The sequence below is a fragment of the Adiantum capillus-veneris genome, chromosome 19 (assembly GCF_014529385.1).
Source record: "Adiantum capillus-veneris isolate H3 chromosome 19, ASM1452938v2, whole genome shotgun sequence".
In the NCBI taxonomy this organism is placed as follows: Eukaryota; Viridiplantae; Streptophyta; class Polypodiopsida; order Polypodiales; family Pteridaceae; genus Adiantum; species Adiantum capillus-veneris.
In genome coordinates this window covers 24,774,048-24,799,337 of record NC_140949.1, presented here as the reverse complement: position 1 = coordinate 24,799,337, position 25,290 = coordinate 24,774,048, and the positions used below count along the sequence as shown (strand labels likewise).

At 47.0% G+C, this 25,290-nt stretch overlaps 1 protein-coding gene across 3 annotated transcripts in view; it reads left to right on the top strand.

The window, feature by feature from the left end:
* LOC147433713 (Amino acid kinase family protein) overlaps positions 1 to 25,290 on the top strand; it is a 205,453-nt gene that overhangs the window by 163,409 nt on the left and 16,754 nt on the right. For all 3 annotated transcript variants that reach the window (XM_086490341.1, XM_086490342.1, XM_086490343.1), the window contains exons 9-10: positions 14,499 to 14,565; positions 15,370 to 15,429. In XM_086490341.1, the coding sequence (XP_086346467.1) occupies positions 14,499 to 14,565; positions 15,370 to 15,429 (127 nt within the window). The remainder of the gene's footprint in view (positions 1 to 14,498; positions 14,566 to 15,369; positions 15,430 to 25,290) is intronic.

Here is a 25,290-nt window from a genome sequence, read left to right as displayed (position 1 = left end):
ACGTGTGTGGGCATGGCTTTGGCGGATCTGGAAGTAGTGGCTGCCCTGAGACTATGTAGAGAGATGATGCATACTGACCCCATACCTCCGTAGAAGTGATGACCGGTTGGGGGGAGTGCTCATGGAAGAGTCGCCATGCCTCGCCTGAATCCTAGCTCAAAAACAACTGATATAAACCTTGCTCTAGCCGAGCTAGAGACGCCTTCTTCTTCCGTCGTACCAAATGCCGAAAAGCAATCCGTGAGTGCATGTGAGTGAGTAATGACTCCTAGAAGTACCTCCCTTTGAAGGCAGGCTCTGGTCTCTCTGCACTCATCATACCAGCTATTTTGGGGTGTGCTCCCAAAATGTCGTCGCTGCCCAGGCTCATTGTGTGGGTATGCCTTTGCTGCTGCATCCTGTAGTGTCTCTGTCAATATATAAGTGAGCTCCCCTAAAGGTCTCCCTCGATCCTCTATTCATAAGCGTTTGCATGAGAGAGAAAGAAAGAAAGAAAGAAAGATATATTAACGTCCTGTCGAGGCCAAAGTTGGCCTATAGGACAAATCAAACTACAGCCTTGGTTACAATCCACTTTGGGCATCATTTAGAGAAAAGTGCATGTGAAAAAAGCTAACTTCAAAGCTCTCATGACTCATCAGAGTTTACATGTTACAATGGTAGAATCACCATGTACATAATGTGACTAGAGGTGTATAAGTATCAAGTTCCTATCCTTGAAAGGGAAGGTGGACCTATGAAATCTTTGATAATAGCTTTCCCTCCTCTATAGACCGCCCACTTTCCTTGCTTCCTTGCTTCTCTGACCTTGGCCAGTTCCCCGGCTGTATTCTCTAACTATAGTGGTGTCAACTCATCAAAGATCCACACAAATATACCTTGCAGTGATTTGGTCTACTTCATTACCTTGATCTTATCAACTTATGTGAAGTCGGTGTTGATCTCCTGATCCACTGTGGTGTGGTGTTAAACACCATAACCTCGGTTTTACCAAGGTTTACAGACAATCCATTATCCTTTGCAAAACTGTGTAATGCATCCAACTATCTCTGCATACCCTCTAGTGAGCTAGAGATCAATGCAATATCATCAGCATATAACACAATGGGATCCATGTCCCTGCCAGCTGGGCACCTCTATCACCCTCCTTGTCAATGTAATCAAACACCTCATCAACATACATACCAAATAGAGTAGGAGACAATGGGCAACCCTGTTTCACCACCCAATGGTGGATTGAACTAAATCAGATATCCCCTCCGTGTGCGTACATGTCCCATCATTGATCTGTATAGAGCCATAATCCCCCAAATCAACACTATGGGCACCCCCATCTCCTACAATCTGCGCATCAATCGAGCTCTCGGTACCATGTAAAATGCTTTGCGGAAATCCACAAAGCTACAATAAATTCATCTCCCATGTGACCTGCCCTCGTCAATGATGGCTCTGAGTGTCAGAATATGATCAAGAGTGGAGAAACCCCTCCTAAAACCGGCCTAGACCTTTGCCCGTACACCCTCACCCTCCGCCCAATTACTCAATTGCTACGCAAGAATGGATGCATACAACTGTGCCAATGTGTGCCCAACCATAATAGTGCGGTAATTCCCAGGCTCTGTAGGATCACCTGCCTTTGAAGATAGGCACAATATTAGACAACCTCCAAGTCTCAGGCAACCCCTCACACATGGCACGATTGAAGACTGCAAGAACCTCTACCAACATATCTCTAGCATGTATAAAGTGCTCTGCTACTATACCATCATGATCATATGCCCTGTTGGTCCTCATCCTGTCAATGGCTCTCTTTACCTCTTAGTGGTAAAGAAGGTGTTGTTAGGTGGGCATGGCTCTGTAGGATCTAGAAGGGGGTCCTGTCCAGGAACCGTATATAACGATGATGCATACTGGCCCCACACGTCAGGAGAAGTAATCACTGGGGGAGGGGAGTGCTCATGAAAGAATCACCATGCCTCTCTTGAGTCTCTACTCGAGAACAACAGATACAAGTCTCGCTCCATTTGGGCCACGTAAGCTCATTTCTTCCGTCGCACAAGGTGCCAGGAAGCAATCCGAGATTGTCTGTAAGTGATGACTCCTAAAAGAAGATCCCTCTGAAGCTGGGCTATGCACTCCTCATCATACCAACTATTATGGGGCAGACCATCATACCAACTCTATTATGCAGCATGTATAAAGTGCTCTGCTACTAGACCTCTGATGTTGCAAGTCACATACCCGTTATACATTTACACAAGAGACTGACTTGGTTTATACAGAGGAGATCTATAGCCGTCTATGCACAGGTGATCCTGGCCTCTCATTGGAGAAGTGCACCACTTTACTGAATGAGATACAGATGGTGCCTTTTGATGTTTAAGATGTATTATACTGAAATGAAACGGACAATGTCAAAAGAGCATGATCCACTGTTACGCCCACTCGTCTGGCTCCCACTATGAAATCGTGAATACAAGGAATAAAGCTCGGTTGTGTCGTAACATAGTCCACTCTATTGGCCCCATGTCTGTGAAAAGCACATGAAACCGGCTGCTCCAGGAAATCACTGTAAGCCATTAAGTTTGGCTAACCCATGTGTAGTCGTCATCTCCATGAGGTATCTCCCATACTCCGTGTGCTCTCTGTCATGTGAGCATCTGTCAAGCCCCAACTCATCCACATCTAGCTCTCTAAGCATCTCATCTAAAGTGTCGTAGAAGATTGCCTGAGAATTGTCTGTTCGGGCATTGAAGTCCCCTAGGAGGATAATATCACCATCCCTAGAAAACTCCCATATATCATCATCTAGTATAGAGAAAGGCGACTGTCCTCTGGATGCAACATGTACTGACGTACTAGGGGGGAAGTAACATATGGCAATGTACGCCTGTGTCAGCTCTCAGCCTCACCCACATGTATCTAGCATGATCATCTCTCCGTACAATATGTAATAGTGGCTATAACTCTTCCCTAAATAGCATTGTTACTCCTCCTGAACCTCTACTCCCATGCTCAGATCTTGCGGCTGTCTTATGGGCCGTCTCCCATCTGTATCCCACCACATGTGCCATAAGTTGTCCAGGGGCTTGATGAGTCTCTGAGAAGAAAGCAATGTCCCTGTCTCTGAAACTGTCCTTAAAGGCACCAACGTCCAACCTCATAGATCTATTACAATTCCAAGTAGCCATCTTCAGTGTGGTGCCATAGGTCTCACACCATCATGTAGAGCGCCGCTCTACAATCACCACCCGACCATCTCTGTAAAAGGCCGTCTTTCCCTTCTCCCTTGCCGCCGTAATCTTTGGCATTACCTCTCTCATATGCGCAAGCTGTGAGAGAGTGAGATCATCCCCGAGGAAAATACCTGTCTTCTTGAGAGTAGGCCTCTTTTTCAAGATTCCTTCTTCTCTTCCAAGGAGGGGAAACGTAGTATGAGAGCTCTCCCTTTTGAAGATTCTCCCGGGCCATCACTCTTCTTGCCCACTCTCCATGCCTTTGTGTGTGAAGGTGTCCCCCCCCCATCATGGATGTGAGACTTGTGACCTCTTTTTCCACATTGTTTATGTCCTTGAGGCTGGTTACCCTCACATGTAGAGCCCGCATCCTCCTCCTTTGTTCCTCTTTGAGGGTCATGTTAATAAGAGTGGGTGTACAAGGAGCTTCCTTACCTTTCCCTTTCTTGGCAACCTCAATCCTTTTTTCGGCCTCCTGCACTTTCTTTTGTGTTAGAGAGAGAGAGAGAGAGAGAGTTTAATCTATTTACAATATACATAACACATGAGACAAATTTCAAAGACCTATGTCTACAGTCTATAGTACAAAATCATGTATTTCTTTCAACTAAATATCCAAAAAAAATACATCACAGTATCAGGCCATATTAGGGAAAGGTCCTGATTTAGTATTACAGTATCAGTGTATAGCATTACATCCCCTCAAACAGTAGCCAAGGAAACGACACCCTTACCCGCATCCAAAGTAAGAAAACAACTGTTCGTTAGTTTTCAGACCGTATACCAGGTAACTAGAGTGACCTAGTTGTCATCCATGTCACCCTGGTACTATCTTAAGAAGAAGATCAAGCTGTACAAATTGAAGTGATGTGCAACAGTTTTCTTGATTTAAAGAAACAAATATACTTTAGAGTGTTAGGTCTAAATTTATAACCATATATTTTAATGCCAAGTTAAAGTTTTTAACTTCAATATGAAATAAGGTTCTAAAAAACCTTTACTCCTTATATTCCTTCCTACATAATGGCTCATTAACTTTTAAGAGTACTTTTTGAAAGTAAGTTTATGCAATGTTTCAAAGTCGAAAATATCCTTAGAGCAACAAGAAAACAATCCTTCCAAATTTAAGCAGATATTCGTCCTGCACAACGATATCCTTTAGTATGAATTCCAAGCCAGGTTTACCCGTGCTACTGTATCCCACTAGGAGGAGAATTACTGCACAATAGGCGGGTCAAAACAGCCCAGCAAAAAACAAGGTTTACTCCCCACAAATTCAAGCCGATTATCATATCTATATACCAGGTGTAGCATTCCCCTCAAGTGAAGCCACAACACATGGTGTTAGTTGCCGGTATCTGATCCATAATAAGACTACCTTCGACAACATCTCACAGTTTCTAATAGTACTCCGCCCATTCTCTAGGGCCTTCCAAATCCGGTCGGCAAATGGTATCACTAACTGGCACACAGTTTCACCAGCCATCAAAGAGCTGCCAGTATACTTACCTCCAAAAGTCCGAGAAGGCCAGTACCAAAAGAGCCTTGTTGAGAGTTTCAAACAACATTAGTAAGTAAGTCGAACAGTAGATCAAGCCAAAAACTCAAACAGAGCAACAGTATAAGAAACCATTGCCAATAATCACACCCAATTGGTTATTCACAACTCCGATTGTCTTAGTATCCCCAAAACATTTATTTTCCTATCAACCTGTTTAACCAATAGTATGTGAACCAGCCAAAGTTACCTGTACACATCATCAGAGACAATTACCTAATCTCTTCAAAAGGCAGCACAACACAACAACCAGTAGGATAAGCCCATATGTAATGGCAATAGATTAGTTGGCAAGACGCCCCAACTCCACCAATCCTTGCAAATCAGTGTTTACAGAAGAGAGCCAAAAGAGCAGTATTATGAGAAAAAATATATCTCCTAAATCCATATCAGTTTTAGTCATCATTCGCCAATAGCATAATCAGCCAGCCAGATCACGAATATAACCTCAAAACCCAAAAGCAATAGGTGAAGCTATTGCCGTATCAAACTACTATTCTATCACCCATATGAACGGCTCCGGCTATACATCCGGAACCACACTACACATAGTACCTGTACAAAAAGCAAAAAGTATGCAAGCTATTGGATATCTCCATTCAATACCCTTCGAAGCCATAATGCCTGTCTACGAAGTAAGCAAGTTATCGGATATCAACATCCAATACAACCTGCAAAACCCATAACTAACTGTACACATAGTATGCTAGCTATCGGATACCAACAACCAGTACCACCCGAAGCCAGCAATTTGATCTCTACAATATCAACCCTTATGTCAACAATACCCACGGTCCAAGCTATCAAAAACAACCCAGAACCAACCCCAAAACAGTCCACAGTCATCCAAATTATCCATGCTAGCAGATGGTACAGCATAATCTGACCCGTGGTCCTAAAAAAGTCCTTTACACCAGCCTGTATACAGCAGTGGCTAATAGTTTGTGCAAACCTTAATCGGTGCCTAGCTTAGTAGGTAAATTTCAAATAGATTATGTGAGTGCCTGACATCCCATATTAGATGGCACCACCAGTTTGAGCAGAAAACGATTGCTTCCATTAGCAAAGCCAAGGCCAGTTAGAGAGCAGCTATTCTCCCTCAACCCATAATCAAGTCCTAGTTCTAGTAGTCAAGCCACTCTTCCATAGAGTAAAGTGACTCAAGTGATTTCAAGTGATTTCCAAGGTAAGCTCAAAAATGTGTTAACAACAGTAACTGCTGGTAGTCCCTCAAAGATAGAGCACTAGCAGTATCTTGTAAAATACTAAGACAATCATAAAATACAAGCAAAGGGTCAATTTACCAGACCAGAGCCTCACTAAGCATAAAGGTACTGCTCTGAATCAGAGCTTTGAGCAACGACCTGCAAGCTTATAAGCAATCAGACCAAAGTACTCAGGTTGTTGCCAAATTGGCTTTATCTGACAGAAAAATAATTCTAAATGAATTATTGGATTTATAAGTGAGAGGGTTTTCTCGCTTCGAACACCAAGGAAAAATATTGGCTTTATAAGTGAGAGGGTTTTCTCGCTTGGAACACCAAGGAAAAAATAATTCTAAATGAATTATTGGAATTTTAAGTGAGAGGGTTTTCTCACTGGAGACATCCGAGTACAGAGTATTCCTAGTGCGTCATTTAAAGTAATGACGGGAACACTGAGAACGGGAATATCTGTAAGGCCACCAGGAACGGGTACTTTTGATGCGTCACATCGGATGGGTGAGAGGGAGCATCGGAAAGAAGTATCCGACCATCCGGGAACGGACATCTGTGATGCGTCATAGGATGGGTGACATAGAGCATCGTGAAGGAGATTGTACCGTAAGTTCGGTAGGAAAGGACTAGGTGATGGATATTCCCGATGCGTCACAAGGTGGGTGACGGGTGCATCGGAAAGGGAATATCCATAGTCGGGAGGAAATTCCAAACTGTGTTAGAATTGTGCACAAGGAAAAAGCAAGCACTTGAATGAAGATGGGTTCAGAGGAAACTTTGAGGAAAAACAGATGCTTTTTGAGAAAGCGGGATTGCTTTTCGGGAAAGCAGATGCTTTCCTGCGAGGAAGTCTATGTCTGCATTGCAATTGTGCATGTGATTGCATCCAGGGACGCCTGGGAAGTGTTGTGAAAGCATTGTTTTTAACTTATAAGGTTTTATTGAGTTTTTGGTCAGGTTCAGACTATTTTTAAAATACGCCGGCCGCCCACTTAATAAGTGGGCAGCCATCTGATAAATAAGGCAACAGATCAGCTAGCGTTTTCTCTCTCTCTTTTTCTGGCATAACAGGAAAAAAAAAATATATATATTTATTTATTTATTTATTTATTTATTTATTTATTTATTTATTTATTTATTTATTTATTTATTTATTTATTTATTTTTATTTTTAAAAAAATTATTTATTTTTTTTATTAAAAAAAAACGGCCGCGATCTCTACGCGAGCAGCTATTCGTGCCCGTGGCTAGGAGCTATAAAAGCATCACAGAGAGGAGGACCAATCTTTGCAAGGAGGAGTTGCTACTGCAGATTTCAACCGTAAAGCAGACGTTGCCGGTGATGCCCATGGCTGCCCCAAGTGTACCAGATGTCGCCAAGACCCAGTGCGCGAGTTCCCTCGCGAAGAAGTGCCTACGAAGCGTGTTTCCATCGCGACAAGTTTCTGTTTTTCTCTGTTTTCAGCCCATAAACGTCGTAGACGGGGCTGATTTACGAGAAGGAACCCGAGAACACACCTCTTTTGTGTGTAGGATTGGAAGAGAGGATTTTCTATGGAGAGATCTCTTCCGGGGAAATGCTTTTTCGAGAACCGAGCTGCGTTTCGAGCGTCGAGACTTTGAAGGTAACGATTTTCATGTTCTGATCTTTGAGTATTTGATTGCAGGTGTACTTCCTCTTCGTGAGGGAGTAGGAGCAGAGGAAGGCATGAGCCTCTGCAGGAGAAAAGCGCTCTGAGGAACTAGAGCCAGATCAGCCCAAGGGTTTCGTACCCGAGTTTGGGAAGTAGATCCATGGATCGGAGAGAGGTAGTCTCTCAAGTTGTGATCCGGAAGTTCGGATTCCCAAGTAAGGACTTCGTGTCCGGGAAAGCAGAGTTGTTCTGCAGGAAGAGGACTCTGGAAAGAGAGTTGGAAAAGAGTTGCAAGGATGCCATGCCCTGAGTCTGGAAGGTGAGATCCAGAGGCGAGAACCTTGATTCTCGAGGAATTGGAATAAGGAACGGAAGTTCCTTGGAATAGGGTTTTTCCCTAGGAATCGGAAGCTGAGGCTTCTGGGAACCATCAAGTCTTATTCTAGAACGAACGTGGTAATACGTTCGGTTCAAGTGCTTGTATAGACTTCTCCTCAGTAATAAAGATACTATTACGGGGGGGGGACCAGCCCATCTTCTGGTCCCAATACTGTGTCGATCCTCTCACTCTCTATCTCGCTCTCTATTTATTTCTCTCTATATCCTCTGGCTTCAGTAATAAGTGATAAATCCTATTTATCCGAATGTATTTTATATTGTTATGCGCTCCCGTTTGTGACACAGGTAATTGGTATGTCAACAATAGGTCAATATGCAAGAGCAATTGGTAAATAAAGGAGCCTACCATTTGTTGGTTAATCCATGAGGCAGATTTGCCAAACGTATTGAGCAGTACAAGGCTGTCTAGAGCCAATAAAGGTATAATACCCACAATGGGAGATATGTCATAGCCATAGCTAGGAATACCAATCCACACCGATACCCCAAAGTAGTCTTTCAACAGATTTTGCAAATTAACGTGGTAGCATTACTGACCCTTCCTGCAAAAAAATATCATTCTAGCCTCCTAAAGCTTAAGTGTCGAATTTATTCATTATAATTTGCTACAAATGATAAGTGCTCAATAATGCCAATCGTAACCGATGCTGCAGTCACCCCAAAACCACCCCATCTAGGAGATCAAAACATTCTCTACCAATCCATAGTCACGCAAACAGGACCACACTCTTTTGCTGGAAAAAATCTCATTCTAACCTCTTTAGATTCCACCACCGATTTCTTGCTTGGGGCCATGCTTCGGAGCCCTCAGGTGTAGCTTGAAGAAGGTATTAGTGAAGGTGATACACACAGTGAGAGAACACACACACACTTTTTGCAGAATGAAGAACTAAGTGAGCCAGTGGCTCACCTTTATAAGGCTGCACATCTGCTTCGGATCGTCTCAATCGCAGTCGACCTATCTTTGGGAGAATATGAAGTGGCGGCAGAGAGGCTTTAACTCGCCACGGGTGTAGCGCAGCATCCAGGCTATCAACCTCCCCAAATAGCACGCGCCAGAAACAGGAGAGAGAGACGGAGAGAGAGACACGGTAAGCTAACCCACATGCATATCATCAGAGAATGCAAGTATACGCGTCGACCAATCCCACTCTCACAGGTTAAATCACAAGCCCATAATGTGAAAAATTCAATTACAAGTTCATCTAACTAAGAGATAGTTCATTCAAAGGACCTTTTTAATGGGGTAACCATTAGAGGGCAGTTCCTATCCCCCAGGTATCATAAGCTACAGAGCCCGATTGTCACCAGCAAAACCAGATACAGAGAGAGAACAAAAGGAGGGAGTCTATCAAGGTTAAAAGTAATTTAAAGTTAATTCAGGATAGTCGGTCCAACAAAGCTCTAGTAGGATGTAGAGAGAGAGAGAGAGAGAGAGAGAGAGAGAGAGAGAGAGAGAAATGAAATGAAATGAAATGTTATATTAACGTCTTCAAAAGGCCACAATGACCTATGAGACCCGAAAGTTACAAAGTGGTGGATCTGATACAAAGTCAGAGTAACAAAATAACCTAACCAACAGTACAAAACAAAGATATATACGATGGGGTCCTAAGTTGGTCTATGTGAGTCAAGCAAAAAACTAAGTAGAATAATGGGCGGCTTGTTGGGATAGTTGAATCACAGGAGATCTAGCATCGGTCGTTGGCGAATCTCATCAATTTCCTCCATGGTAAGTAGTCTGACCGGGCGTCGTGTATGCCTGGCCAGCGTGCTCCGAATTTTCTGTTGTAGCCTTCGTCGATGCTGTGTAGTTCTTCGCAGTCGTGGGTGCCTGGATTTCCCCAGTTCAATCGCTCGGTCAATCAGTGTGCCTCTGGTGTGAGACGGGGGGGAGCTTTGCTGTGGGAGTGGCTCTTGCAGTGGTCCCGTGTCTGCTCTGAAGAAGTCTGTGATCCGTCTTTGAGACTGAATAGCCTCGCCATTCATCAGGCTATCTCTGTGTCTGCGCAGCTCGAGCAAGAACAAACCCAAGCATCTCTGATCTTCGTATCCCATGACTCTTGAGAGCGGTCCAAAACCCTCTCTGAACAAGCAATGGAAGCGGCCTTGTATCTCGTAGTAGACGGGGCAGCGGCATGTATAGTGTAGCTCTGTCTCAAGTTCCATGTTACATAAGGGGCATGTCCTGTCCTCTGCTGGTACTCCGCTGTATCTCCCAGTCTCAATCCGCAACTGGTGAGAAGATGTGCGTAACTGGCCGATAGCGCATCGTATCCCATGAGACAAGTGGGTATCCATGTATCTGGGTCTCGCCACAAAACCATCTTCCGTAAGCTGGAGGAGGTGGTCTCTGTAGAAAGCCATCTTCGTGCCCAATTCTTGTGATGGTTTTATCCATGTCCTCATGGTGTCTAGCTGGGTTAGGTCTTGGCGGATGAGCTTGGTGATCTCTGACTGTGTAAGAGTGAGAGATGGTGCATCCAATGAGTACTGGAATGGTGGCAGCCTGTCTATGCTGAACCCATGTGCCTGAAACCATGATGTCATCTCCCCATACCAGCATGTTGTATCTCCTTGTATGGCTAGCTGTCGAGAGGATTCAAGTGTTATGCGAGCATATCTGTCTCTAGGAAGTGCCGATGTGCGGTTTATGAAGGAGACCGATCTAGTGAGCGCCTCCACCACAAGTGGGGGGGCCGCTAGCTCTACTCGGATAATGGCCCGTGGTACTGATGCCTTGGCTCTAATGAGCCGCGAGATCATAGAGATGAGAGGTTTCTCCATGTTCCCTCATCCGTCTGAGCGACCCGGCCTCCCGTGGTGATCCAGTGAAGGTCCCCATATCTCGGTTCCATAGAGCAGTGCTGAAGCCACCAAGGTGTCAAAGAGCCAGAGCTTCGTCCGGGGCTCCTGAAACTGAACCTGCGAACACATCCTCTCCAATCTACCCAATGCTGCGTGGGCTCTAGTAAGTCTGGTCTCTGCTACTCTTCTAAGTGAGAATGCAGGTCCGCTAAAAACCACTCCGAGAGAGAGAGAGAGAGAGAGAGAGAGAAATGAAATGTTATATTAACGTCTTCAAAAGGCCAAAATGACCTATGAGACCAAAAAGTTACAATTGGTGAATCTGATACCATGTCTGAGTACGGAAACTACAAAGTTACAAAGTTGCCAAGTTAACAAAGAACTAGCACTAAAACACTAAGGAGATAGGAAATGGGGGGGGGGACTCGTGGGTTCAGATGAAATCTCTCATCGGTCGCTGTCGAATCTCGTCGACCTCCTCCATGGTCAGAACTCTGGTTGGGCGTCTTGCATGTCGAGCTAGAGTGATCTATATCTTCTGTTGCAACCTTCGTCGGTAATGGGAGACCCCCCGAGGTCGTGGACGTCTGGGTTTGCCAAGTTCAGTGGCTCTGTCAAGCAGTGTAGCTCTAGTATGAGTAGGCTCTGAGATCTATTGTAATGACTGCTCCATTGGCCCTCCTCCGTCTAGAGTAAAGAACTCTGTGATTCGTCTCTGAGACTGTCTTTCCCCTGATGTCCTCAGCAAGCTCTCCCTAAGTCTGCACAGCTCTAGCAGGAACAATCAGAGACACTTTTGATCCTTGTATCTCATGACTCTAGAAAAAGCTCCGAGCCCTTCTCTGAACAGGCAGTGGAAGCGGCCGCGAGAGATATGAAATGAAATGAAATGTTATATTAACGTCTTCAAAAGGCCAAAATGACCTATGAGACCAAATTGTTACAAAATTGTGAATCTGATACCATGTCTGGGTACAAAAGACTAGAAAAATAATACTACTACTACTACTAGAATCCATCCTCATACGCACTCTGGATGTCGAGAGAGTATGGCTCGAATCCTCTGCTGTAGTCTCCGTCAATGTTGTGTAGCCCCTCTCCTCAATCATGGCCGTCTAGATCTCCGTAGCTCCAGTGCTCGGTCGATGAGAGTGCTGGTAGTGGTCGAATGAGTGTGGGCGGAGCTCTGCAGTGATGGATGCTCCTCAGGCTGTCCCGTATCTAGTGAAAAGAAATCTGTAATCCATCTCTGGGATTGTCTCTCTCTAGCTCTCCCCAATAAAGTGTCTCTATATTTGTGTAATCAAGTAGATATAGCCCAAGACATCTCTAATCCTCATAACTCATGACCCTAGAGAAAGGACCGAAACCCTCTCTGAATAAGCAGTGGAAATGGCTCCGAATCTCATAGTACACTGTCCAATGACATATGTAATGTAGCTCTGTCTCTGGCTCTAGCTGGCATAAACGGCATATCCTGTTGTCTGCTGGTATCCCTCTGAATCTACCAGTCTCAATCTCCAGCTGATGTCAGGATGTGCGTATCTGACCAATGGCACACCGCAAACCATGAGACATATGTGTATCCATGTAGCTGGGTCGAATCACAAACCCATCTCCTGTGAGGTGGAGAAGATGCTCTCTATAGAAATCTATCTATGTGCCCAACTCCTGTGGCGGCTCTATCCATGTCCTCCTGGTATCCAATTGGATCAGGTCATGATGAACGAGTCTAGTAATCTCCACCCATGTAAGAGACATCGAGGGTGTCTGAAGAGAGTACTGGAAAGGGGGCAGCCTGCCCATGGTGAAACCATGCATCTGAAACCATGATGTCATCTGTGCATACCAGCATGAAGTGTCCCCCTGAAGAGCTAACCGTCTGGAAGACTCAAGGGCCAGTCCAGCATATCTATCTCTAGTAGTGTCCCACAAGCTATGCACAAAGGAGACTGATCTGGTAAGCGCCTCAATCTCCATAGGAGGGGCAGCTAGCTCTGCTCGAATGATAGCGTGGGGTACGGAGGCCTTGGCTCTGATCAGTCAAGAGATCATAGATACCAAGGGCCTCTCCATACGTCTCCAACCATCTTGGCCTATAGAAGGTCCCCATATCTGCACCGCATACAACAGAGCTGAGGCTACTAAAGTATCAAAGAGCCATAACTTTGTCTGAGGTTCCTGGAACTGAACCTGTGAACACATCCTCTCCAAGCCTCCCAAGGCCGTGTAAGCTCTAGTCAGTCTAGTCTCTGCTGCTCTCCCCAAAGAAAACCTCGGCCCAGTGAAGACAACCCCAAGGTAAGTGTATGCATCTGTATACTCTACAATCTCTTGACCATATGTGAAAATCGGTGCTGATCTCCTGATCCACTGTGGTGAGGTGTTAAACACCATAACCTTGGTTTTACCAAGGTTTACAGACAACCACTATCCTCTGCAAAACTGTGTAATGCATCCAATTGTCACTGCATACCCTCTGGTGAGTGAGAGATCAACACAATATCATCAGCATATAACAACAATGGGGTCCAATGAGACTTACATGTTACATCCATGTGTGACTCTAACACAATGTATGGGGAGCATAAAATTTAAAATAAATGAGGGTATCTAGATTGGGTAGAAATGTAAGCCTACCCTACATCATCAACATCACATAATACATTCTCTCAAAACATATGGGGACTGGTACAATCACATGAGGGTTAATGAGGTGTAGAATGAAGATAGTATACAATGGTGATCATCCCATGAACTCTCTCATGGGTCTTTGCAGTATACAATCACATGAGGGTTAATGAGGTGTAGAATGGAGATAGTATACAATGGTGATCATCCCATGAACTCTCTCATGGGTCTTTGCAGTATGGTCTCAATGTCCTCCATAGTCAGCTCTGTGGGTGGGCATGCTCGATGTCGCTCAACGATGCTCTGTAGCCTCCGACATTGTTGGCCTCGTCTACAACGTGAAGATCCTCGCATCCTCGAGCGTCGTGAGCGGCCAAGTTCAATGGTTCGATCAGGGAGGATGCCCCAATGAGGGTGTGGCTGGGTAACGTGTTGTGGGCCATCCCGAGCAGTCCCTCTGTAAAAAGTAGTGATCTGCTTCTGTATGGATCCTCTATGTGTAGGTCCCACTGCTCCTAAGGGTAATCTCTTTGAGTCTACGGATCTCCAGCAAGAAGAGACCTAGGCACCTCTGATCATGGATTATCCTATCCTTGCATCATTCTAACAACATACTGATGCTTGCTCTTTTGTTGGGGTAGTTTAAGTTTGACAAGAGCATACTTGATGAAGTCGGGTGGTCAAGTTATCTATCACAATTCTGACCTGGTGTCGATCCATAAATTTATGTATCAAAGCAACTCATCTGAGCCCCTACATACCGTAAAAAACCTTGAATATTTAAATATCACCCAAATTTAAACACATGTGGGAATGCACCAAAACATGAACTTCACAACATGCATGCTTTTAGAATTAGTATGTTTATAAATGCTCCCAGACTTGAATGCTGTGTTTAAGTTGCAACTATGGTAGTACGCATGCTGACTAGTTTTATTTATCTCTATGCGCTTTTTTTTTTTCCTGGATACGAATTGTGGCAACCACTCTTACATAGCTTCTGAAACACATGCAGACAGATGTACCAGGTGTTTTCGATCGGCCTCCTTCAGATAAGGATGCCATTCTCTTAGAGGAAATAGGCATGTGGAAGTTTTCAACTTTACCGTTTGTTGTGTTTTGCGTTAACATTCAAAGCCAAATTCAAAATAAAAATTTCAGAGTTGACACAGCATAGCTTGCTTTTTCCATGATCAGTAAAGGGAATGTATTTAGCTTGTCTATAATAGTAGCTTGTCAAACCAGTCAAATGAATAGCTGGGACCAACTCAAGTTTAATATTCGCCAGTTGGACAAGATTTTCTCTTAGCTCTTGGCACACAGACTGCTAGGATCTGTCCGGAATTGCAACTGCTTCAAGGGAATTCATGCTTTTGAGCGCTTTAGCATTATCAAAAGTCTGCACTGAAGCTGTTTTTTGTGTTCGGATTGATATTCTTGGAGAGAGTTTTACCATCCAAGCAGTCATCCACTTGGTAGTGTTGAAGCTCTTAACAGTTATTATCACTGTTCAGGTTCATCTCACAGACTCTAGTTAACAACAGCCAAGTAGTTCAGTTGTGAAAAGCCTCTCTAGTTTGCATTTCCTTCAGATGAAAAGTGAGGTGCAGTTTGTTGTAGGTGTATCGCAATGTTAATGACATTCTTCAACCATTTTGCAAACACTCCTTCAGGCATTATAATGTCTGAAGCCAACCTGAATATCACCTTCAGATTCTTCTTGCTCCTGCCAAAGCACCTTTTCTGATTGCTTTTTTTTTTTTTCAAGACTCTTATCGTTTCGTCCATTAGCAGTCTTCAGAGCAGCACCTAGAAAATATTGTGAACAGTTTTGTATTCTCAGTCCTTTCAAAACGGAAGAATAATACTTTTTCTATGTTTTGCAGTGGTTCATATTGATGGTAGCTGGAAAATTACAAGGCCAGTAATTTTGTCTGCAAAAACAGGTACTATCATTCGCAAATCTTATTTCCTTGTAAACCAACTTTATTCTTATTTTCCTTGAACCACCCATTCTTGGGCGCTCTCCCAGCTTCTGCCCTTTGGTGTGATGCGTTGAGATTACGCTACTTTGTTTAACTTGTATGCTGGACTAATGAGCTCCCTACATTTCTTGATGCCAAGAAGGCGCCAGCAGATTTTTGTAGGTGCCACATGTCAATTCTCCCTCACCCCTTTCCGCCGGTTGAGCTGCCCCTTTGACTTTCAACCTGATTAACTGCCTACATGATCTTTACACCCAGTCATTCCGAATAAACACTAGCCCTCCCCTCTTACTACAGCTGCTGGCATGGAATTAACCAGGCCTTCTTCTTCAGGTCTTGTCATAAATGTCACTTAATGAAAGAGCTTTACAAATGGCATTTCCCTGTCTCCCGTTCCCAATGTCCTTCAATCACTCACTCAATATTCTTGGATCAAGCTTTGTCCATTGTCCATTATTCACCAGTGCTGCCTCTCTAGACAGTTTTGTGTCGTTTCACGGTCACAATGTGGCTGATTTTACGTAAAAGATCAGCTCAGCGTCTGTGGTGTGGTCAACCTTTACCCAACTAACTACGTTATACTATGCAGGCTCATCGAATAGTGCTTTATAGCTTTATCAAACAGAACCTTCTTGCTTTCATTTCTTTGGGATTTAGCCCAACTGCTTGGCAGATTCCCGCGCATTACCAACAGTTTTCCACACTGTCTCCAGAGGGCAGGGAACTCAGAGACACTCAGGGCCAGCAGGAGACAGAGAGCTCCTGGTTTTTGGATGTCCCATTTCTGGCATTGAGAGATGACAGGGATCAGACATGAGAAATTGTAGAGCACCTGGCTCAGCTCAGATCAGATCCAGGCATATTCTTCAGGGTGCTGTTGACACCTCCCTCATTGATGTACAACGTACTACACCCTCAATATAGTACAGTGTACATGGTGGAGCTAGCTAGATGGCACATCATGCTTGGATACCCGCTGCATATAGTCTTGCATAACGAAACCCAAGCAGTAGAGCTCCATCTTCCTTTTTGGTCAAAAAAGGCAGAAGGAAGAAGGACAATTAGAATATGAGCCTTTAAGGGGTCTTGCCTATTTTTCCATGATTAATGTCCACATGCGGGGCTCTGATCCAGACTAATAATGAGAGTGCAGGTCTTGTGCTGCTGTCTTTGCCCATTGTGCAATGTGGCAATTTTATTAATGCAGATAAACAGTCATGGAGAGAGCCGTGTTTCGCGGCTCACCGATCCCAAGTCTAGGCATTAATTGATAAGTCTAGCAGCTCAGGTGTATTCAAAGCTAAATTTCCCAAGTTTTGAGTCATCCAAAAAGGTTGACAGATGTAGATATTGAGTTGAAACCAAGCGAAGACTAGCGTGCTCGCTGCTCAGTTCCGCCCTCTCCCGCCCGCCCGCCCGCTCGCTCTGCTACCGCCCAGCCTCGCTTGCCTGCCCGCTTCCCCTGCCCTTCCCAGCCTCCCGCCTACTCCCCACCCTCCCTTGGTCTCTACCCCCATCAACATCCTCCCCGCCCGCTTGTGCTGCCACCTCCCACCCTTGCTTCCCCCGCCCCAAAAAAAAAAAACAGCAATAGCAGACACAGATGGAGACTCTTGCTCCGCCCAAGAGGGACTCTGACGAAGTCCCCTCACCCGACCCCACAGAGCCGACCATCTGACTTGCTCTATCGCAAGCCTAGTAGAAGAGGTGAAGCGCCTTTAGGCCACCTTCGTCATCTGCAAGATTCTTGGTACCCAACCCAACAGAGGTGAGGTGTCATGTGTGCAACCTCCTCCAGGCCCCCCTTCTTGTGGAGGTGGGAAAGATCATCGACATAGAGCTCCTCAGCGTGGTTGCTATCAGATAGAGTTCGAGACTCCTAAAATGCCTTCCAAGTCATTTTGATGAGCCTGCTTGCCATCCAAGCAATCAGGGCTCGTTTTCGACAGTGGCGCCATGGTTTCGACCCGCCTTCACGTGTTCTTGCCAAGGAAGTAGATCTACCCATTTTGGTTTGCTTCCTTAGCCTGAGGAGAGAGTACCTTCCGCTATTATCCAGGATTGGTTCAGAGATGAGGATTGTCTTGGAGACCCTGTCTTGGAGACCCCACGCACGGCAGATTCAATCGCTGCCAAGGCAGCATGTGTACCTACTGTAAGTGTTTTGGTTCAGAACACCCACACTCTCTCGAAGGTAGTCCTTCTACCAAGGTGCATCCGTACATTTCTTGAAGCAGGTGCTAGGCCCAACCATGACCTTACATGCCTCAAAAGTGGAGTAAAACACTGTCCTGCTTGCAACGCCTTAAGCCTTTGAATAGGCAAGAACCCAATATGATTGCATAGTCCAAGAATCCCAATCGGCAAAACAGACTGAGGCTCCTCAGCAAAGAGATATGCTCGGTTTGGATCCAACGCATCTTTATCCTCCATAACTATAGTGAGAAGAAAATGACCTGGTCCGCACTTGCAGATGAAATTGTCGAAAAGAGGGATGATCAGAAGCTCGAGTAATAACGCGATGCGGTTAAGCTCCATCTTAATGGCAAAACGAAAAGCATTAACGGCATTGTGATGGCAACCAAGTGAATGCTTGAAAGCCCCAAGGAAACAGCCAAAAAGGTTCATAAACTTGCTGCTGTGATAGGATTACACAAAATTTCTTGCCCGTTTGTGCAGCATGCCATGTATTTACCATGACGAGGATCACATTTTGCCATCATTGACGATGGCTCAAATGCGTTGGTTATCTCTGCAACGGACAACTGCTCATGATAGGCCTTAGCAGCCGAAATCACTGGGGCATATGATGAAAGCATGAAGTGAATTCTAGGGTAAGTAACCAGGTTGGTTCATCAATCACAGTGGGCTCTAAATCAACAAACACAGCTTGAGGAACATGCTTTCCCGCTCCCATCTCGTCTCACTGAAGAAGGTGTTAAAGGCATCATCACTGCCACCAACAGTCTTGTTACTGGGCATCTGTCCATCTGGATAGAGCTCCCAGCAAGCATTTTGACCTGGATGCCAGTCTGACCAGGGGCGAGGGGGGCTAGTTAGGGCCGAGGCAAGGGAGGGGGTGGGTAGGGGCGAGGGGGGGTAGGTAGGGGCGAGGGTGGGGAGGGAGGGCTAGATAGGGGCGAGGGGGAAGGGGGAGTGGGTAGGGGCGAGGGGAGGTGAGGGGGAGGGTAGGGGCGAGGTTTGAGGGTGAAGGGGTGGGTAGGGGCGAGGGCAAGGGAGGGGAGGGTAGGGACGAGAGGGGGTAGGTAGGGGCGAGGACTTAAGGGGGTGGGTAGGAGCGAGAGGGGGGGGGTGGGTAGGGGCGAGGGGTGAGGGGAGGGTAGGGGCGAGGGCTTAAGGGGGTGGGAGCCAATTGGATTGGGTAGGGGCCAATGGGAGAGGGTAGGGACCAACTCGAAAGGGTAGGGACTGATTGGATTGGGTAGGGGCCGATTCAAGAGGGTAGGGACCGATTGGATTGGGTAGGGGCCGATTGGAGAGGGTAGGGGCGAGGGGATTGGGATTGGGTATGGACCAATTGGAGAGGGTAGGGGCGAGGGGATTGGGATTGGGTATGGACCAATTGGAGAGGATAGGGGCGATAGGGACCAACTCAAGGGGGTAGGGACCGATTGGATTGGGTAGGGGCCGATTGGAGAGGGTAGGGGCGAGGGGATTGGGATTGGGTATGGACCAATTGGAGAGGGTAGGGGCGAGGGGGATTGGGTAGGGGCCAATTGGAGGTGGATTGGGAAGGGACGAGAGAGGAAGGGTAGGGTGAATGAAGGTTGGGTAGGGGCGAGTGGGCAAGGAGGAGGGACTTAGGGCGAGGGCGAGGGTAGTGATGGGGACTAGGCGAGGGGGAGAGGGGGAGGGAGGGTGAGGGACAGAGGGTAGATAGTGGCAAACAAAGAGCACCCAGCTATCAGGAGCAATACAGCTATCAAGATCTTGGAATTCATCTTGCAGGATGGGCTCTGAGAAGGGAGTTTGCTAGACACAGAGGAGAGCTTTCTTCTGGTCAAAGAAGCAGACACCAAAAGGGTTGATGTTTTAGGGGGGGTGAACTCCTGTAGAGGAGGTTTCTTACTGCTGCTATGCTTCTTCATAGGCTCAGGTGGCACATTAGATTTAGTTACTGTGGAATCATTTGAAGAGGGTGTTCTTTCAGGCATGAATAGAGATCCATAACAAGGCATAGATTTTGTGGCCTCCAACCACTCGAGCAGATCTTCATCTGACCCTTCAGGTGTAATAGGCTGTTCTTGTTTAGGTTTGGTTTCCATTGACAAAGAAACTTGCTGCACCACGGGATCCATACCACCTTCTAAGAGAATGGGTTGCATCGAGGAGCCAGAATTATGTATCCACATTGCATCATTTCCCCAATCGTAGAGTGCTTTAGTGTGTCGCAGCCAGGGTCTTCCAATAAGCAAGGGAAATCGGCCCTCAACCTGGGGAAGACGAACCACCACAAAATCCAAGTTAAAAGTAAAGTCTTGTACCTGCAGAGGCACATTGTCCACTATGCCCACTGGGTAGACTGTCCGCTGGTCGGCCAATGTAACTGTGAAGGGAGCAGGGCGAGTAGGCTGTAGACCTAGAGCTAACATAGTGAACTCGGGCATCAGGTTGATGCCAGATCCACCATCCACTATCACTCATGAGAATTTCCGACCCAAAACGGACACTGTCAGGCGAGGGCTTCTATAATCAGTGAGTGGAGCAGCGGGATTCGATATCATATAGGACTCTGATGGTCACACTGGGAGGTGCCCGCCACTAGGACCTGCTCCAGGATAAAGTGACTGAATAACAGCAAGGGTGTCACTTCTAAAACTTGCATCTAGCCGCAGCATGTCATAGAGGGGCACTTGTCTGAAGGTGTTCTTCAAGAGTGTCTCTGCTGTAAGCTTTTCCTGTTCTACCTGTTGTTCCTCTAGTACCTTGATCTTTTGTAGATCGGAAACTGCTTCCAAGAAAGCTTCATCAATATCTGAGAGCAAGGATTTGGATTCCTCCATGGCACTGGGGGATGGCTTGTTTACAGCTGCAGGCAGGGTATCCACAGGTGTGACAATGTGTGGGGGAGTTGAACTTGATGGAATGCTAAGACCGAGAGCGGCTCTCTGGGCCCGAGTGAGGACGTCCGATGGCTCCTCTGCCAACTGCGGTGGCTTATTTTGAGGGGTAACCACGTGGGTAGAAGGGGGCGGCTGAGAAACAGTTCTAACTGCTATCAAATTGAGCTTGGGAAAGGCAAACTCAGTCTGGCCTTGACTTGGGTTCGAAGCCGTAGATGCACGAATTTTAGGGCAATCCTTACTGTAGTGATCCTTCATATCAGGGCAATGACGAGAGGGAGGAGACTCTTCGGGCAGAGAGCATTTGCTTTGGTAATGACCATATTCCCTGCATCTGTAGCACAAAATGGGCCGATTCAAAGGGCGAGTCGAAGGGCGAAGTGGTCCTTGCTCCTGGTGCATTGAGTTTGAGGTGGAGGCATAGAAGCTTTGAGGAGGTGATGAGGGAGCAGGGGTATGATAAAAGCTCTGAGATGGAAAAGTACTTGGCATACCTTGCATAGGAGGGGCTGTCAGCAAAGGTGGCATATGGTGTGGATGGCCACAAGGAGAAACCATGTTAGATGCAGGTGCTGGCCCTTGTTGAAGAGTAGGACCAAGACTTTACTGTATTTGTCTCAATCCCTTGAGGTAGTAACAGTCCTTGTCCTCATGTCCAGATTTTTCACAGAAGTGGCAGTAAACCCGAAGGGGGCATTCCTGTGGAGGGTTCCCTGGAGAGCGGCATGTGCTACACCAAACCGTAGCCTTAGTCTCTTGCTGACACTTGAGCTCTTCTAGCTCGCGCTTAATCTGTTCCAATGCCTCATGATTTGGAGGCTTCTCGTGTCTAAGAGAGAAGGACCTCTCCTCTTGAAGAGCTCGCTATAACTTTAGGGCTTCCAGTTCCCTGCGTAAAGAAGTTAAAGGATCAGCAGAACTACCTTCCGAGAACACAGAGGGAGTATCTATGTGAGGAGAGTTGTTGAACAGCTTCCTAGCCCCCTCTATCCTAGTAGCAGCTGCGATGAACTCCTCGAGAGTGGCGTCAGGTCGGAGACTCTTTCGGAGTTTTTGCTGAGAAGTTTTGGGAAGCGCCTTCTCCACCCACTTTTTAACCATGAATTCACCGGGTTGTTGGGGAAGCTTGGCCACCAGCGACTTAGTTTTAGTCATAAGCTCTGCAAAAGTCTCCTCTGGCTTGAGCACCATGTTGGCCAACTCATCCAACACCTTCTCCTGGTAGTCACCCGGCCTGAACGCTGCACAGAACTACTGTCTTAAGGCTGCCCAAGTTGCAAAATGGTTCTCTGCAAATTGGCTGTACCATTTATCTGCTAGGCCATCCAAGGTGGATGGAAATAGTACCAAATAAGCATCTTCTCTGTTCAGACCACGTCCCCTACAGAGAGATACAAATCTTTTTGCATGGTCGTCAGCATCTTCTGAAGAAAGCCCTTTGAAGGTAGGGAACTTGATGTTTACCTTGGCCAAAACACTAGCTAGTGGCTCCATGATTCCTTGCTGAGCCTGTTGCTCTATAGCTTGCTGTATCAGAATAGGAGAGAGCTTTACTGGAGAAGGTGATCGGGAAGATGGGGAACCTGATGAAGGAATGGGTGATGTGGTATGTGGAGGTATAGGTGATGAGGTTGAAGGATTTCTACAAGGTTTCAAAGGTCGTCTTCTGTGATAGTACTTCAGAGGGCTCAGTAGTGCGCTTTGACGCTCGACTGACCTCCTTGTATGTGTCATGCAGTGACCACCAGTCCAACCAAGCTTGGGGCAAGAAAACTTGTGACAAGTCTAGACTCCACCAGACCAGACCAGGTAAGTGACTAGACCCGGCTGGACCAGGGACAAGACAAGGGACGAGGAGGACTAGACCAGGGTCGAGGAGGTCTAGACCAGGGACGAGGACAGGTTGGACCAGGGCGAGAGAGGACTAGACCAATTGGACTAGGCGAGAGGAGAACAGTGCAAGGCAAGGTTGGCGAAGGTAGGCGAAGCTAGATAAACCTAACTAGCTTCAAGATTTGCACCTCACAGAATGAGATTTCAGTTGAGGTCCCACCGTGATCGCCAAAATGAGAGCACCTGTAGCGCGGATAATGTGTCGTGCTCTCTATAGTGTGGGTGCCCCTCAGTGCAATGTGCGTGACAATCTCACTCAAACCAATGGAAACTCTCTCAAACAGAATGAAACACAGAAACAAGGGATAACAACAGAGACACAACAGTGGACCAGAACATGTGGACTCGACTAGCTCAAAGAACCATGTACAGACTCTGGCGTGGCAGCACACTCAGCTCCAGCTCAGGACTCACAGGTACAATGGGGTGTCGAGGCTCAGATGTGCAGGGATGGTGAAGATGTGCTCTGTGCATAGACTCGCTGCCCTCTCGACAATGTTGGACCAAAGGTGAAGAAAAATGATAAGATAAGCGACCGCTACTACTCATATGTACCACCGTAAAGAGCCACCAACGGCTCATAAATGTCAGCCATGTGGTGACCTGGCCACAAGGTCCACTAGGCCACCGTCGGTCGTCGGTAGGTACCCTGCCACATGTCACTCCCAGACCAGACGTCCGTCCAGAGGGTCCGTCCAATGTGAACCAGTCCCAGTGTAACCCACTGTCCAACTGTATGTCCTGTGAAGTGACTGTAGCCCTGCTACACAAGGGTGAGTGGCGATCTGCTCCGCCAGAGCATTGAGTATTCGAGTCTCGTGCCAGTGCTTCATATGTAGACAAATGGGACATCTCGCAAAGGCCGGTCCTCGCATGAGACCTGGACGTGCGACACATGCTCAGTCTCCCAAGGCTAGATAGACACATCAGCCAGAGACCCAGGATGCACTAGCTGGCACTCCTTCAGAGTTGGGTGGCCAGTCAGCTGATGGCTGACCACCTATTCGGGTCTCCAGAACCAGTACTTCATATGCAGACAAATTTACCATCTTGTAAAGACATGTTCTCGCTAGAGACCTCAACTCGTGACACATGCTCAGTCTCCCAAGGCTGGACAGACAAAGCAACTAGAGACCCAAGATGCACAGGCTGGCACTTCAAAGATGGGTGGCCAGTCCGCTGATGGCCAGCAGTAGGTAGCATCATGTTCGGGGCAGTCTTGGAAACCCCACGCACTTCAGCTTCAATTGCAGCCAAGGCCGTTGGGTTACCCACTATACGGGTTTTGTTCGGGACACTCACCCTCCGGAAGGAGGTTTTTTTACCTCGGGTGGATGGAGGATGGATGAGTCAGCGAGTGGAGTATTCGGGCCTCCCAAACCAGTGTTTTATCTGCAGACAAATAGGCCACCTTGCACGGGCTTGTCCACGCAAGAGAGCCCTACCTGCTCCACTGCCGCAATCCACTAGGGCAGGCCCGTCTTCGAGTTCAGGGGTCCTCCCTACAGGGGCCTCAAAGACCATCTGAGATCCAGATCTAACAGAGACAACTCGCCAGCCTGAGGAGGGTTGGCACGAGGTTCGCAGCCGTTGTCGACAGGGCCCTCCTCCAAGCCCGCCTTCTCGTGGAGGTGGGAAAGATCAATGACATACAGCTCCTCAGGCGTGGCTGCTATCAAATAGAGTTCGAGACTCCTAAGATGGCTTCCAAGTCATTTCGATGAGCCCGCTGGCCATCCAAGCAATCAGGGCTCGTTTTCAACAGTGGCGCCATGGTTTCGACCTGCCTTCACGCGTTCTTGCCAAGGAAGTAGATCTACCCAGTTTGGTTTGCTTCCTTAGCCTGAGGAGAGAGTACCTCAGGCTATTATCTAGGATTGGTTCAAAGATGAGGACTGTCTTGGAGACCCCACGCACGGCAGATTCAATCGCTGCCAAGGCAGCATGTGCACCTACTGTACGTGTTTTGGTTCGGGACACCCACACTCTCTTGAAGGTAGTCCTTCTACCAAGGGTGAGTGGTGACTGACTCCGCCAGAGCATGGAGTATTCGAGTCTCGGCCCAGTGCTTCATATGTAGACAAATGGGCCATCTCGCAAAGGCCGGTCCTCGCAGGAGACCTAGACGTGCGACACATGCTCAGCCTCTCAAGGCTAGATAGACACATCAGCCAGAGACCCAGGATGCACTGGCTAGCACTTCTTCAAAGATGGGTGGTGAGTCAGCTGATGGCTGACCACCTATCGGGTCTCCAGAACCAGTACTTCATATGCAGACAAATGTACCATCTTGTAAAGACATGTTCTCGCTAGAGACCTCAACTCGTGACACATGCTCAGTCTCCCAAGGCTGGACAGACAAAGCAGCCTTGGGAGACTGAGCATGTTCTCGCTAGAGACCTCAACTTGTGACACATGCTCAGTCTCCCAAGATGCACAGGCTGACAGTCCTTCAAAGATGGGTGGCCAGTCCGCTGATGGCCGGCAGTAGGTAGCACCCTGTTCGGGGCAGTCTTGGAAACCCCACGCACTTCAGCTTCAATTGCGTCCAAGGCCGTTGGGTTACCCACTATACGGGTTCTATTCACAACACTCACACCCTCCCGAAGGAGGTTCTTCTACCTCGGGTGGATGGAGGATGGATCAGTCAGCGAGTGGAGTATTCGGGCCTCCCAAACCAGTGTTTTATCTGCAGACAGATAGGCCACCTTGCACGGCCCTGTCACGCAAGAGAGCCCTACCTGCTCCACCGCCGCAGTCCACTAGGGCAGGCACGTCTTCGAGCCAAGGGGTCCTCCCTACAGGGGCCTCAGAGACCATATGAGATCCAGATCTAGTAGAGACA